Below are 16,482 nucleotides of genomic sequence, written 5' to 3'. Positions count from 1 at the left end.
TGGGTACTAGACACGCGGTCAAAGCTGCGTGCATGTAAAAGGACTACTCACAATTCACAATAAAATACAACACAAATATAAATCCACATAATTACATCAAATTATAGAGTAGACATCATAATTTACGAGTAACCAAGATCACTAAATTAAGAAAATATATAATAAAATAGACGTTTGTTCCACGATTATACCGTTGCTTCGTTTATTTCAGCCACGTGAATATATGGTTATGGATCTTCGATCTAAAGACCACATAAAGAAGAAATACGACGAAGAAGTTGGACTCTTGCTTGGAGTAGCAAAATGTGATCAGCCGTGAGACGGTAAAGTGTGTTATCGTCAACTTCACCTGAATAAATCGTTTCCGGAGCAACCATCTGCCGGAGACGGGTCATGAGCTTCCTTGAGTTCACATTAACCATTACTCTCTTTCTTCTCCGAACTTGAAGCCCTCTACACCTCATCCTTTTGCACACGAACGGTTTTCTTCGTACGTATTACGCTATCGTAAGAAAATCTAGAGAGAGTGTGGGTGAGATAGTTAGAGAGATGATATGTGGATTAAACAAGAGACGATGTGATTTTATAGATAAGTTGGACGAAGACACGAATAACTCTTTTCTGCGTAAAAAAACATGAATGACTCTCTCACGCTTGATGTCAATCAGCCCACGTGTGAATGACAATCGTAATGGATTTATAGTAGCGCGGATGATATAACTTAAAGTTTAAAACTATTTTGTCAATAAATATTATCCAAATAGCCTGTAAATTGAAGTTCATGTTTTTCTCTTTCTTGTCGAAAGGGTATGTAGAAACTTAAGAGCACCATTATTGCAGGTTCCAAAAGAGTTTTTAAAAGCTTGGATCCCACAAAAATTACAAAACCGGTTGCAAAAAGCGTGAATGAAGAAACGATCATGGTGGGTTTTGTCAACTGTTCGTGGGTCCACCGACACGTAGCGGTCCGCGATTGATTCACTTTTTATTTTTATTTTTTTAAAATCAGCCAAAAAAAAATTTAGAAATCCAAAAAAGTGTTTCACCGATAATGATGTTCACTATTAAGATTTACAGAGGCTTTTAAGCTGATATTTATTTTTTTCGCCATGTGAATTAAAATCATGTTTTTCTAACCATATTTTCCTTTTCCGCTAAATAAAAACAATTACACAAGATCTTCAAAATTACTAAGCTTGAGAAGATTCTCTTAAACACACAAGAGCAAAATAAATGTCTCATCATATTTTAAATTATAAACTACGGCATCGAAAGTTTTTAATATGGACAATGGTGATGGAAGCTACATGGTGCTTTTTGATAAAGAAGCTACATGATGTGTTTTGCAAACATTTGAATTCTTTTTTGAAAAAAAAAAAATTCAAACATTTGAATTCTTATTGTATAGATATTGTTGTTGCTCTGTTGATCCAATAATACACGGTTACATTAATGGGTAATTAATTAGTAATGCACATACGACAGAGAACACACCCGTATTGACCAAAACCCATCCATGAGTGGATAGCAAAATTCGGAAGACTATGAGTCCACGTTCTACGCTTTGCCTCCACAGGCCAACCAACAAATAATTCTAATACTTACAAAAAAAGCCTCATATTATTGATGATTACTATTTCAACAACAAACTACGTTGTATGGGTCGATTTCTCATCAAAATAGTATCGTACGTATAGAGAGACTGTAGAACACTAGTCAACAGCGACTAGCGGATAACGATGACGAATAATCCGACTAGATGGGATTTCTTTTCATAACCAATAAAAACTTGACGTCTTTTCTTCAATGTACGAACCCTAGTGATATCTATGATTATATAAGAATTTGAAAGGACACCATGTATAGAGGTACATTAGGTTGTGAACAGTTCCGCAACAAGTGGCTGCACTAATATTCATCAATTAATGATTCGTCGTATGTTGGGAGCGATCCGAAAATGGCTTCAAATCACGATTTATAAGAACTAAAAGAGCTACACGTAAGTTTAATATCGATCTTATCATCTTAAAATCAAGGATGCGGGGCCTTTGTTCAAAATCAATTTGTGTGCTGACCCTGAGCTAAATCTCATGAAATAACAGTTTTAAACGTCCAAATTCATATTAAAATATAAGAGTATATATTATGACATTGTAGTGTAAGTGTTTATTGGTAATACTTTATTACATAGGACCGCGTATCTCTAGAACAAAGGTTTCCGATCTAGGGTTAAATGTATAAATTGTTTTTTTTTACTAAAGGGCTTTCAATTTTATTTTTTTAGAAACATAAATTGTTTACAAGATAAGATTGTCTTTATAGATGGGAAAAGCTTGCATGAAACAATTAATCTCCATAAAAGTTAAAATCTCATACCTAAGAAACAACTAAGGCAGATATTAGAAGAACCAACAAAGCATTTGAAAAATAGATACTAGTGGTAATTAAGAGCGTATGACCACACCGACCATGCTAAAAAAGAAAAAAGCGTGACAAGTTGGTCACTAGGGCTTTGAGTCTGGATGTTTTATGTGGTAAATTTTCAGAAATTTCCTCGACCAGGGTCTACTCATTATTCTCGCGTCGACTAAAACCTAAACATATCTCGGAGGCTAGATCTTAAGTAAATGCCACTATCAAAAACCGCTGTATTTTCAGACATATTAACTAATTTGGTTGAATTAGATCACCACATCAGTCGATGGATGTATAGAGAAAATAACATTATTAATAATGACAATATTCATAAATGGCCGTATCTGCAATGAAGCCCATGCATGCATGTCTATTTTACATATAAAAAGACACATTACGTCTTTTTCTTCGCTGAGTTGTTTCCTCTCTTCTCTTGCTCACTCACATTCATAATAATATTTACAAAATTAATTAATTATCTATGAGATTACGATTTTGTGAGTGTCCACATACACGTGTATCTATCTCTCTAGCCATAGTTTCCGTTTTTCTCGGGGACTCATGTGCATGCTCCAATACGACTGTGTCATATCATAGACATATCCCATTTACAGATTAATAGTATTTCCATACATCTCATAGTAATCGTCCTATCTTTTCAAATTCTGATTACTCTGTCTGCTAGTTTTGCATTATTTTCAAAACTAGACTAGGGACTTTGTAACATTGACAGATGATGTACTTTGACAGATGATTGCAATAATGAACAATGTATACATAATTACATACACCATGCCAACGTGTATACATATAGTCTAAAGCTTTCTTGCATGCGCGTGTTGAGATGTCATATGGGGACGGGTCTGCGATGTGGGACACAGAAACTGAATGAACCTCACGTGCACACGATTATTACTTAGAAGTTTGTAACTCCTTCCCCTTCTCCTCTCCAGCTTCAGTCCTTTTCAGTTTTCACCATTTTCGCAAATAAACTATGGATTCGCAAATAAACTACGGATCCTACTATTTTAGAACTCCTTAATTTTTTTTTAAACATTAGTTTGTAATCATCCTTTCTACACCAAAATATCTGTAAGATATAAACAAGTTCCACTTAGTATTTGCTTGGTAGATCATATATAGTTGATCAAACTTCCAATTTTAATTACACAACTGAAGTGATTTGTTTTTAATTAAACTTCCAGTGGTGAGTTAGCAAAAAGGATATTACAAGCTATTTCAGAATTGTAACAGTTTTCTCGACATACAACTACTTATCAAAGACTAGACAGGTAACATGGCAATATGTTCAGACAACAGACACATCTTTGTCATCCTAATTCATACATCATATCCTACAAGCTTATCAACAAGACACGCTTTCCAGTCACACAATAAAACCAATTCTTTCTTCTCTCTCAAAACGCTTGTAATTATTGTTATACAATTAATTAAAATGGATTTTTACAATGATAAGCTCGACGATTATGTCTACATTAACTTTACTCAATTGGAACTCTCCTTGGATCAGGCTTCACCATTTTTTCCTCTGTCATATAACAAAGAGAAACAAAACCATTTAGCCTGTTTCAGTAACAACAAAACACAAGCCCACGAATTTTACAAGCAGCCTCATCGAATTTAAAGTTTAACAACTCTTATACAAGGCTTGATGCATTCAGAACGTATGATTTTCAGTATATTCCATGAAGTTTTTCTACTAAACATGTCTCATTGGTGGATAATTAAACTATGAGTGTTATTGAGTAGTCCTATGTTTAAAACCCCATTGACAACTTCTCTTATTACAACATGCATGACTGAGGCCAATCAATCAACAAACCTTGTAAAGAGGAAAAGGCTAGTGAGAGATCTGTTTCAGGGCTTAGTCAAGTTCGTTTTCCTTCTAAGATGACCAGTGCTGGCTTTGGAATGCTGATCCTTCCGTTGTGCATTGCGTGTTCTGCAATGTCAGACCTGAGATTCCTATAGTTGTTGTTATCTTCCCTCACGGTTGCACTACTCGCTGATACTTCCATCGTAACCAAGTTCGTAATTTGTAAAGTCCCTAATTCAGAAACTATCTTAGCGCCAATGCATTCAAACTAGTTCGATGCTTAGGGTTAAAAAAAGCTCTCACCTTTAAGAGAAGAACCAGGCTTCGGAAGCGAGATCATCGGTCTGTACATATGACAGTCAGAGTTTAGATATTCCTTCACTTTCTCCGACAGTCTTTTCTTGTTCTTCTTTACCGCCACCTCCGTCTTCAATGATTCGGAATGAGACGGCGGAGGCATCTGTATCTGCGGCGGGAGCGGTGAAATTTTGGAAAACAGAGGAGCGAACAAGTATGCATCTGATTTGAGGTAGGCGACGACATTCCTGACAAGTCTTATGTTTGTCCTCTTTGGTTTCTTTCGCGTGCTCAACGGAGTTCTCTTTCCTCCTTCCATGTTAAGTCAACCTCTTGTTGCTTTGGCAAAACGTTGGACGTAAAGATAGCACCGACGTCGACGGAGAGAGGAATAAGATGAGAATCACACGCGTCACCATGGTATCACGGTCCTTTGACAGATAGAGGCTAAAAGAAACTGACACATGTTTTGTTCGACGTAAGCTATACGGAAACTAAAAAAAAAAAAAAAGCTATACGGAAACTTTTGGATAAACAGAGAGCTTCTGTAATGCTTTGACCTTTCTGGGCCTAGTCCATATTTTAAGCCCATAATAATTTCAAATGCTAAAGCCCATGATATAAAATAAATTTATTTACAAAACTAAGCTGATCACAGAAATTTGCATGAGAATCTTGTAATGTAAAAACCAAACTGAACTGAAAACGTGTAGTTTTGCTTCTACTGGAATAAATATGATGATGAAACTTTTATACTTCCTCTGTCTTGTATTGTAGAGTCATAAAACTAAAATCATTTTATAATTTCAGAAACTGATTAACCTTATATGATATTCTTTTTTATTTTTTTATTAATTGAAATATAATTATGTGTATAGGTATTATTATTTTTAATCTATGTAGATAAACCTAAAACGACACTTAAACCGAAATAGATGGAGTAATGACTATCAGCCCGAATTAGGTGCAATCGAACCTAATATACACCTTAATTTATTTTAAAATCTAATTGGAACAAAACAAAAAACATTTTCATGTGAAATAGATAAAAAAAAAATTCATGTTATCAGAACGAAGGTTCTAATATTTTGGGGTGTTTTAACTCTTTCAACGAACTAAAATTTCAGCCAGAAACCTCCATCCTCTCTCTTGACACTTAAAAAGAACCCACCGGTTAATTCTCTCTCTCTCTCTCTCTCTCTCTCACTCCACCACAAATAGAGCAACATCTTGTTTTCAGGATTGCTTGAAAATTGGAGAATTTTTAAAGGTTATAAACCAAGAAGAGAGAAAGAGAGAGAGGAGGTAACAATAAGGATTTGAGAGAAGAAGAAGAAGAAGAATGGCTACTTTATCAGCTTGGCCTTGGGGAAACTATGGAAATCTAAAGGTTTGGTTTTTTCTTAAAGAAACAAAACTTTGCTCCAAGTTTTTTCAAACGTTTGGTTTCTCTTCTGAATCTCATTGGCTTGTGTGTGTGTTTATATATCTGTGAAGTATCTTCTATACGCTCCGTTAGCTGCACAAGTAGTGTATTCGTTAGCATACGAAGAAGATTACTCGAGGGCTTTTTGGTGTCTCAATGTCCTCATTATCTGTGGACTCAAAGGACTCGTTCATGTCCTTTGGAGCACGTACAACAACATGCTTTTCTTGACTCGCACACTTAGGATTAACCCTAAAGGTGTTGACTTCAAACAGATTGATCACGAATGGGACTGGTAAAATCAAAACCTTTTTAACTACTTTTCGATTTATTTCTCTGTTCTTGGTATAGTTTTGATCTGTGAGTTTTATTTCAGGGACAATTACATACTTCTTCAAGCAATACTAGCTAGCATGATCTGTTACATGTCTACACCATCGATGCTGATTATCAGTACTATTCCTCTGTGGAACATGAAAGGACTCATTGTATCGCTTGTGCTACACGTTACCTTCTCAGAGCCTTTATACTATTTTCTTCATAGATATGTTCATCGTAACAACTACCTCTTCACGCGTTACCACTCTTTCCACCACTCATCTCCTGTTCCAAATCCCATGACTGGTAAAATTTTCACTAATAGACTTTCTTTTTGTTCAATGTAATAACAATCTTTGATATGTTGGTGCAGCTAATAATGCGACGTTGTTGGAAAGCCTTATCCTCTGTGTGGTAGCTGGAGTTCCTTTGATTGGATCTTTCTTGTTAGGTGTTGGATCAATAAGCTTGATCTACGGATACGCTATCACGTTTGACTTCCTAAGATGTTTAGGACATTGTAACGTTGCGATCTTCTCTCACAAGGTGTTCGAGACTCTTCCAATCCTACGATATCTCATCTACACTCCAACGTATGTTGTTAACGACTTAACGTTTATCTTACCCTTTCTTCAAAATATTCACATGGCATTTATTCATTGAGTTAGGAACACACATGAAGTCGTGACTTGGTAATATTTTTATTTTAAGATGTGTATAGGAAGTAACTGGTGGTTTCACGTTTGTGGTTGCATCTATAGTGATTTTACTTGTGAAAATTATAATGTTATCGATGGGATCATGCAGGTACCACAGTCTGCATCATCAAAACATGGAGACCAACTTTTGTCTGTTCATGCCTATCTTTGATGTTTTAGGCAGCACACTAAACCCAAACTCGTGGGAACTCCAGAGAAAAATTCGTATAGCTGCAGGTAATATAGTGTAACTACTCCACGAGGTTGCATATATAACCCATACCCTTAACACACACAGCTATTACAAGACTAGTTGAATAAACTTTAGTTTTCGCTGTAAGTTAGGCAGGAAGACCAAACAGTTTTAAGCCAATTTATGACTAGACATTAATAGATTTAGAGTCTGTACTTGTGCAACCAAAGTAGGTTTTAGTGGTGTAAAAACTGTTATAGTTTCTTACCAGTTTTTAATATTGATATTTTCACTTAATTTAGTTAATGATTTAACATTACTAAAAAGAACCAATGAAAAAGTGCAAACTATCTATGCAGTTTCTCACAATCTTTTTTGTTTTTGTTTTTTCTCTTTCCTCTTCTTAGTACTTCTTAATATAAATTAATACACCAGAGACTATAGGATCAGTGCAGAATCTAGAGTCAAACCTTTAGAGCCGACTTATTGAAATACAATATTACCCCTTCTTCGACCTCAATTTTTTTTTTTTTTTTTTTTTTTTAAAATTTCAGTTTTTTTAAACTAAATTGATCTCCGTGTACACAGGGGAACCGAAGAGAGAGCCAGAGTTTGTGTTCTTGGCTCATGGGGTAGACGTTATGTCAGCGATGCACGCGCCGTTCCTGTTTAGATCGTTTGCTTCAATGCCATACACGACCAGGTTCTTCTTGCTGCTGATGTGGCCAGGGACGTTCATGGTAATGTTGGTCGCGTGGCTTTGGTCAAAGGCATTTCTTTGCAGCTTCTATACCCTCAGGAACCATCTTTGCCAGACTTGGCTCGTTCCAAGACTTGGCTTCCACGTAAAGCTTCTCTCTGTTTTCTTTCATTCTTGCCCTTGAAAGACAGAGAGAACAGAGTGTTTCATAGTCTTTTTTCTTCTTGCAGTACTTCTTACCGTTTGCTAAACAAGGCATTAATAATCTTATCGAAGATGCGATTCTGAGAGCTGATAAGCTTGGTGTTAAAGTTATAAGCTTGGCTGCACTCAACAAGGTTGTGTCAGAAAAAAATCTCAATAAGTCTAAAACTTTTGAGTGAGTGAAGTTACTAAAAGGGTTTAGTTTTGTGCAGAACGAAGCTTTAAATGGTGGTGGAACGTTGTTTGTTAACAAGCACCCTGACCTTAGGGTTCGTGTGGTCCACGGCAACACTTTAACCGCAGCAGTGATTCTCAATGAAATTCCGAAAGATGTGAAAGAGGTGTTCTTGACAGGAGCCACTTTTAAGTTAGGACGAGCCATCGCTCTTTACCTCTGTCGTCGGGGAGTGAGAGTTCTCGTAAGTTTTCTTACTAATCCTTAACCGAACTATTGTCCCAAAGTCTAACAGATGTTAGACGATTGACAGATGTTGACGTTATCGACGGAGAGGTTCCAAAAGATTCAGAAAGAAGCTCCTGCTGAGTTCCAGAACTACCTCGTACAAGTGACCAAGTATAACGCTGCTCAACACTGCAAGGTACTGTAACTGGTTTATTTTTGTTGATTCTTGAATGACTTAAATCTCGGTACACCAGTAAAAGACATTTGTGGGCATGGATTTTAGTAGAGAAAAAAGTTTTCTTATTTAAAAATAAATATCAAATGTGTCTAACGTTTTGCAAAAGTATTCATTTACATAATCAATTTATAAACTTTTGAATGTGTATTTGTCCTAAGTATTTTCTCTCTAAGTGTTCTTACTTTCTTCGTGTTTGATTCGCATTTGTTTCACAATCTACTTTTCTTAAATGTAAATGTTTTGACATTGGGGACTCGGAGTTATATATAGTCTTGGATCGTTGGGAAATGGTTGACGCCGAGGGAGCAGAGCTGGGCTCCTGAAGGAACGCATTTCCACCAGTTTGTGGTGCCACCAATCCTAAACTTTAGAAGGAAATGTACGTATGGTGATCTAGCAGCAATGAGGCTCCCTAAAGATGTTCAAGGTGTCGGAACCTGCGAGGTATAAAGAACGGTTTGGTTAACGATCACGTTCTTGTTTGTGTCTTCAACCCATTGGCACACCGGACTAAAACTATGTCTGTGTGCTGTTGCAGTACACGATGGAGAGAGGGGTGGTCCATGCGTGCCATGCTGGAGGATTGGTTCATATGTTGGAAGGTTGGGAACATCATGAAGTTGGAGCGATTGATGTTGACCGTATTGATATTGTGTGGGAAGCAGCCATGAGAAACGGCCTTAGCTCTGTTTCTTCACTCAGTGAGTGAGTGTGAGAGACCCTCATGATTGTTGTCTCAGATTCTTCTAAGATTGGCCATTCTTTGTACAGATGAAGGATGCAAGCAGGGAAAAAAGTATTAGAATTTCACCTTAAGTTATTGTTTCACCTTTGATTAAAGATACCTAATTTGCATTAGCATATGAATGTTGTACTAAACAGAGTAAAATTAATTATCACTGCATACAGTTAGCATTTATTTGCTGTAAGAATTTTAGTTTCAGGCCAAAATGATTTTAACTTTTTTTTTTAGTTTCACAGAAAAAACAATTTTGCTCAATATATTGTTTTAAAATTATTTGAATATCGTTGCAAAGTTAAATAACACATTTTGGATCCTAGTTGGCAATTATAATTTTATGGGGTTTTAACTCTTTCAAGTTCAACGAACTAAAATCTCAGCCAAAAATCTCTATCCCTTTCATTGACGACTCTAAAGACTGAAAGGACGTGGTGCAATTGGCGTGAGTATAAAACAAAGGAGATGTTACTGTTACAAATAACTGAATGATCGTTGCAACACAGAGACGAAAGTTGACATGTTGTTGACGCATACAAGAAATATGATGTGGCAATTGGTATAGCTTGGAGAAGAAACATGGAATATATTTCTATTGGTAGAATCTCCTATATTTTATGAAATTAACACGTGAGACAACTTAAGGCCGTTAGGGTTTAGGCTGGCATGCCTTTGGTTATAAATAGGCCGTGGCAGTGACCAAAAGATATGTGCATAATATACACATGGATATGGATTTGTGTGGTGTCGTCCCACCAAACAGATAACAAGATCTATTGGTGGTTTAGTTGAATAGAATTATGTTGGGCGGAAAAAAAAAGTTGTAGTTTCTCTAATAATTTTATAAATCTAAATAAGAGTATAATTGCTGATAACATCTTCTTTAGTAAATGAATTTTGGACGTGGTATCGGGATGTAGTAAACGGACTCCATTAACGTGTACTTTATTCTATGTACTTACATACTTGTACATGAACATACTTGAATAAGAACATATAGACTATCCACGAATCTGAACTTTCAAAGAGAACTCCACCACCACCGGTTTTCTCTCTCTCCAGACAAAGCAACATATTTTTCTCAGGATTGCTTGAAAACTGGAGATCTTTAAGGTTATAAATCAAGATTTGAGAGAGAGAGAAAGAGAGAGAGAGAGAGAGAGGTAACCATAAGGATTTGAGAGAGAAGAAGAATGGTTACTCTATCAGCTTGGCCTTGGGGAAACTATGGCAATCTAAAGGTTTGTTTTTTTTTCTCTTAACAAGAACCAAAACTTTAAGAACAAGAACCAAACTTTAATCTGAGTCTTAATGTGTTAGTTTCTCTTCCGAATCTTATATGGCTTTTGTATGTCTTCTCTATCTGTGAAGTATCTTCTGTACGCTCCATTAGCTGCACAAGTAGCGTATTCGTTAGCATACCAAGAAGATTACTCGAGGGCTTTTTGGTGTCTCAATATCCTCATCATCTGTGGACTTAAAGGCCTCGTACATGTCTTTTGGAGCGTATACAACAACATGCTTTGGGTGAGTCGTACACTAAGGATTAACCCTAAAGGTGTTGACTTCAAACAGATTGATCACGAATGGGACTGGTAAAATCAAAACCTTTTTATTACCACTTTTGAGTTCTTTTTCTCTGTTCTTGTTATAGTTTTGATCTGTAAGTTTTATTTCAGGGACAATTACATACTTCTGCAAGCAATACTAGCTACCATGATCTGTTACATGTCTCCTCCGTTGATGATGATTAACAGTACTATCCCTCTGGCCATCCCTCTGTGGAACACGAAAGGACTCATCGTCTTGCTTGTGCTACACGTTACCTTCTCAGAGCCTTTATACTACTTTCTTCATAGATATGTTCATCGTAACAACTACCTCTTCACCAACTACCACTCTTTCCACCACTCATCTCCTGTTCCAAATCCCATGACTGGTAAAAAAAATTCTAGGAGATTTTGGAGATTACGAGGTTGTTAGCTCAAAACCAAATATAGGTTAAAACTCTGATACTATGTCAAAAAAACATTTATACAAATTTAGGTTTCTTGACATGGTATCAGAACTCTAACCTACATTTGGTTTTGAGTTAACTATCTTGTAATCCCAAAATCTTCTAATAATTTTCACAAAGAATTCTTATTCTTGTTCGATGTGAGTAACAACAATCTTTGATACGTTGGGTGCAGCTAATAATGCGACGTTATTGGAAAGCCTTCTCCTCTGTGTAGTAGCTGGAGTTCCTTTGATTGGTTCTTGCTTGTTAGGTGTTGGATCAGTAAGCTTGATCTACGGATACGCTATTATGTTTGACTTCCTAAGATGTTTAGGACATTGTAACGTTGAGATATTCTCTCACAAGCTGTTCGAGACTCTTCCAATCCTACGATATCTCATCTACACTCCAACGTATGTTGTTAACGTTTATCTTACACTTTCTGCAAAATATTCACATGGCATTTCTTTTTGTGTTACAATTTTTAGATTTGGTTAGATGTGGCGCCACCCCATATGTTTCCAATAAAAGCTTTCTAACGTTATTTTTTTTTTTGAACGTGAACGTGAACGTGACTTTCTTATATTTTACTTTAAGAAGCAAATTTGCCAAGACTGTATTTGCTGGCAGTGATGTGTGTAGAAAGTAACTGGTGTGTTTCACGTTTCTAGTTGCTTAACTATTTTGTGATGATTAAAATGTTATTCTTCGGATCATGCAGGTACCATAGTCTGCATCATCAAGACATGGAGACCAACTTTTGTCTCTTCATGCCTATCTTTGATGTTTTAGGCAACACACTAAACCCAAACTCGTGGGAACTCCAGAAGAAGATTCGTTTAGCTGCAGGTAATATAGTGTAACTACTCCACGAGGTTGCACATATATATCCCAAAGCTATTACAACTACAAGACTAGTTAAATAAACTTTTGTTTCTGCTATAAGTTAGCCGGGAAGACCAAACTGTTTTAAGCCAATTTATGACGTGACAATAGTAGATTTAGGGTCTGAATGGTGGACCGCACCGCAGTAACAAAAATCTTTACATATACCTACGGATTTATATGTTTTTGTTTTATTAGAACCGCACAACAGTTATCCCGCATGTTACCATTCAAATCTCTATATATACCTATGTATCTATATTTTTATTATTATTAGAACCGGACCGCAGTTGTCCCACTTGTTACTATCTGGACCCTTAAAGTGTGTACTTGTGCAGCCAAAATTACAGTTTTCTTAAAACTAGATTGATTCACGTGTACAGGGGAAAAGAAGAGAGTGCCGGAGTTTGTGTTCTTGGCTCATGGGGTAGATGTGATGTCAGTGATGCACGCACCGTTTGTGTTTAGATCGTTTGGTTCAATTCCATACACCATGAGGTTCTTCTTGCTGCCGATGTGGCCAGTCACGTTCATGGTAATGTTAGGCATGTGGGTTCGGTCAAAAACATTTCTTTTCACCTTCTATGCCCTCAGGAACCATCTTTGCCAGACTTGGGCCGTTCCAAGACTTGGCTTCCACGTAATGCCTCTCTCCTTTTTTTGGTTCATTTTTGCCCTTGAAAATAGAGAGAACAGATTGTTTTATAGTATTTTTTTTCTCTTCTGGCAGTACTTCTTACCGTTTGCTAAACAAGGCATTAATAATCATATAGAGGCGGCAATTTTGAGAGCTGATAAGCTTGGTGTTAAAGTTATAAGCTTGGCTGCTCTGAACAAGGTTTGTGTCAGAACCCAAATCTCAGAAAGCCTGAAACTTTTGTGTGAGTGTGAGTGTCAAGTCACTAAAAGGGTTAGATTTTTTTTTTTTTCTTAGAACGAAGCTTTAAATGGTGGTGGAACGTTGTTTGTTAACAAGCACCCTGACCTTAGAGTTCGTGTGGTCCACGGCAACACTTTAACCGCAGCAGTGATTCTCAATGGAGTTCCAAAAGATGTGAAAGAGGTGTTCTTGATAGGAGCCACTTCTAAGCTAGGACGAGCCATCGCTCTTTACCTCTGTCGTCGGGGAGTGAGAGTTCTTGTAAGTTTTCTTATTAATCCTAAACGAACTATTGTCTCAAAGATACGGTTTGCTATATAGAGTCCCAAAGTCTGACAGATTATGGAACAACTTACAGATGTTGACATTATCGGTGGAGAGATTCGAAAAGATTCAGAAAGAAGCTCCTTCTGAGTTCCAGAAGTACCTCGTACAAGTGACCAAATACAACTCTGCCCAACACTGCAAGGTACTGTATTGATTCTTAACCTGTTTTCACTTCTTGCGTAAATATATTGATTTTGAGTGTTAATGAATGAATGAAATTTCACATTTGATGTTACAAAAAAAAAAAAAAAAATTCACATTTGATAGTTGGAAAAATAATTAAACAATATCTAAAAAGTATGGACCAATCCACTTATTGCCGATTAGTTTAAAGTTGAAAGTCCATAATTTAACATTTGGGAGTCTGTATTATATATATACAGACTTGGATCGTTGGGAAATGGTTAACGCCGAGGGAGCAGAGTTGGGCTCCTGCAGGAACGCATTTCCACCAGTTTGTGGTGCCACCAATCCTCAAGTTTAGAAGGAATTGTACTTACGACGAACTAGCAGCAATGAGGCTCCCAAAGGACGTTCAAGGACTCGGAACTTGTGAGGTATAAAGAACAGTTTGGTTAACAGAAATTGAGTTCTTGTTTGTTTCTTTAACTTTTTGGTACACCGGACTAAAACTCTGCATGCGTGTGTGTGTGTGTGTTGTGGCAGTACACGATGGACAGAGGGGTGGTCCATGCGTGCCATGCTGGAGGATTGGTTCATATGCTGGAGGGTTGGGAGCATCATGAGGTTGGAGCCATTGACGTTGACCGTATTGATCTGGTGTGGGAAGCAGCCATGAGACACGGTCTTAGCTCTGTATCTTCACTCACAGATTGAGTGGGAGATACCCTTTTGGTATTGTCTTTGATTCTTCCAAGATTGGCCATTCTTTGTACAGGTGAAAAATGCAAGCATGGAAAACAAGTTGAATTTCACCTTATGTTATTGATTCACCTTTAAAAAAAATGTATTTTATGTTCCACTGAAATAGATGTTTTACAATTTTCACACACTTCAAAAAAAGTTTGTCATACCAAAAAGAAAGCTTTTTAATATCATAATTTCAAAAGAACTAATTAATCATAGATATTAACTGTTTTAATTTAATAGGATAAAATGGATACACAAAAATTGGAATATTTGAAAACATAAAAAGCTTCTACTTTTGTGAAAAAATTAAAATTTCAAAAATCACCTAGGGAATACTCCACTTTTAAAATTTTCCTCAATATTTATTATATATATGTATCTGACTGTTACAAACTTTTGTCGGCTTACTCCTCCGACCTGTGATTATTTCTACTTATTATTAACACTTAACCCATTTGTTCTAGTAAATATGATAATGACAAGGACCGGTCATGAACATAGGCCGTTGAAGCATTGACTTAGAGCATCTGTATTGGAAGGCCCTTAAGACATCCCTTAGGGAAAGGGGGTGGGAACCGAAGAAGAAAGAGAAGCGAAAAGCCCTTAATTAAGGGCTGTCCTCTCCTATGACCAAAAAAAAAAAAAAAAAAAATAGAACAAGGGACTTTTTCTCTCTCTCTCCTCATCCCACTAATACAGATGCTCTAACCTCCAAATTTTTTTCAATAAGATTTTATGTATATATAATAAACCCATCAACTTTGTTTAAAAAAAATCATCTAAGCTTTTACTAAATTGTCTATAGCCCCTAAAGTTTCAAAAGCGGTGACTTACATTTCTTTCTTCCGAGATGATTGTAAGGCTCTCCTTGGTCCTTGGAACCTCGTCTGAAGCAGAGAACCTTTCAGGATTCTTGATCATCTCCATAATTGAACTGACATCACTCTTGGCTGACTCGAGGATAGTATTACTCACCTGTGAAACCAATGCATGTGAAATAGACTCATGCCTAAGCAAAGACCATTTAGATCCCTTGGCAACATCTCTCGACTCTGAAACCTCTCGAACATGATCGTCTATTCTCCTGATCTCTTCCCAACACACGCTCAAGTCTTGACGAGGAGATAAAGAACCACTCTCAACACCTTTCTTCTCCTCGGCATGAACATCAGAGCAGCCGAGGCTGAGTAATTTTCATCTGTAAGCTTGAACCTGAAACTCGAGACGCCATCTCCATTTCCTTTCGGTAAATCAGATCTTCGAAGAGCGTCAGAGAAGTCTCAGCGTGGCACATCTTCTCCTCAGCCATCCTATTGTACTGACTAGCCTCCATCTCCAACGCTGCTTTCTCTTCCTGAAGGCGTAGAATCATCGACAAGGCTTCGGAAGCAGCCGACGAAGAGGCTTCGCGTTCAGCGTCCAGCTCATGAGTGATCTTCTTAAGAAGCTCCTGCTGCGCGCCCGCATGGTTTCTCCGTTGCCTCCCACCCCTAGACTCATCGTATATGTTAGTTTATAATTGAGTTTGGAATGATTACATAACTAAATTATAAATTAACTGTAAACCGGGGCTTTTGTAAAGTCGTGACGTGTGGGAAAAGTCACAAGTCTTAGGGTTACGTAAGAAGTCTATATAAGTGAATGTTGTCTTAAATTTCCAGATGCATTGTGTTCTTTTTATTTTGTCCAACAAAGCATGGGCGATTTATGAAGACCCAGATATCAAGCTATCTTGATGGGCCTTCTCCAGCTGGTTTCACGATCGTAGCTTGCTTCACCCCTATCTTCATCTGATCCACAATCTCCAAAGGCTTTTACCACTTTTGTCACCACCTCAATTTTAGTTAAGACAAAAATAGAAAAAAAGTTTGTGGAGTATGGACGGAACTACACAACAAACGTCGGAAATGGTCCTCACTTAGAAGTGAACCTCTACAACGTGGATTGGATACAATGGAACTGCATGTGAGACAGGACCACTTTTGGATATACTTTCAACTTACAATTAACAGCAAAACAATAAACAACGAAGAGAGAGAGAGAGAGGAAGTAA

At 37.0% G+C, this 16,482-nt stretch overlaps 4 protein-coding genes and 1 long non-coding RNA gene across 5 annotated transcripts; 2 read left to right on the top strand and 3 right to left on the bottom strand.

Annotated features, from left to right (window-relative positions):
* LOC103856733 lies at window positions 1-655 on the bottom strand. Its single transcript, XM_009133860.3, has one exon. It carries the CDS (start codon window positions 462-464, stop codon window positions 243-245), a length of 222 nt encoding a protein of 73 aa, XP_009132108.1. The 5' UTR covers window positions 465-655; the 3' UTR covers window positions 1-242.
* LOC103856914 lies at window positions 54-5,041 on the bottom strand. The gene is made up of 3 exons (XM_018657249.2): window positions 4,556-5,041; window positions 4,259-4,483; window positions 54-3,964 (listed from the first exon to the last, which is right to left on the bottom strand). The coding sequence occupies exons 1-2, from the start codon at window positions 4,866-4,868 to the stop codon at window positions 4,305-4,307; spliced, it is 492 nt and encodes a 163-aa protein (XP_018512765.1). The 5' UTR covers window positions 4,869-5,041; the 3' UTR covers window positions 54-3,964; window positions 4,259-4,304.
* Window positions 5,042-5,891: 850 nt separating this feature from the next.
* LOC103856731 (very-long-chain aldehyde decarbonylase CER3) lies at window positions 5,892-9,672 on the top strand. Its single transcript, XM_009133859.3, has 11 exons — window positions 5,892-5,939; window positions 6,047-6,270; window positions 6,352-6,599; window positions 6,667-6,886; window positions 7,101-7,228; window positions 7,773-8,029; window positions 8,115-8,222; window positions 8,301-8,507; window positions 8,577-8,687; window positions 9,000-9,173; window positions 9,268-9,672. Exons 1-11 carry the CDS (start codon window positions 5,892-5,894, stop codon window positions 9,436-9,438), a joined length of 1,896 nt encoding a protein of 631 aa, XP_009132107.2. The 3' UTR covers window positions 9,439-9,672.
* Window positions 9,167-14,599, top strand: LOC103856913 (very-long-chain aldehyde decarbonylase CER3). Its single transcript, XM_018657299.2, has 11 exons — window positions 9,167-10,709; window positions 10,840-11,063; window positions 11,148-11,407; window positions 11,661-11,880; window positions 12,189-12,316; window positions 12,736-12,992; window positions 13,083-13,190; window positions 13,287-13,493; window positions 13,591-13,701; window positions 13,943-14,116; window positions 14,226-14,599. The coding sequence occupies exons 1-11, from the start codon at window positions 10,662-10,664 to the stop codon at window positions 14,394-14,396; spliced, it is 1,908 nt and encodes a 635-aa protein (XP_018512815.2). The 5' UTR covers window positions 9,167-10,661; the 3' UTR covers window positions 14,397-14,599.
* Window positions 13,763-16,480, bottom strand: LOC117132985. The gene is made up of 2 exons (XR_004456782.1): window positions 15,405-16,480; window positions 13,763-15,316 (listed from the first exon to the last, which is right to left on the bottom strand). It is a non-coding gene; the product is annotated as an uncharacterized LOC117132985 (long non-coding RNA).
* Between the last annotated feature and the right edge of the window lie 2 nt (window positions 16,481-16,482).

Source organism: Brassica rapa, chromosome A03, assembly GCF_000309985.2.
Source record: "Brassica rapa cultivar Chiifu-401-42 chromosome A03, CAAS_Brap_v3.01, whole genome shotgun sequence".
Taxonomy (NCBI): Eukaryota; Viridiplantae; Streptophyta; class Magnoliopsida; order Brassicales; family Brassicaceae; genus Brassica; species Brassica rapa.
The sequence above is the reverse complement of the archived record's forward strand: the minus strand, read 5'-3'. Positions and strand labels throughout refer to the sequence as shown.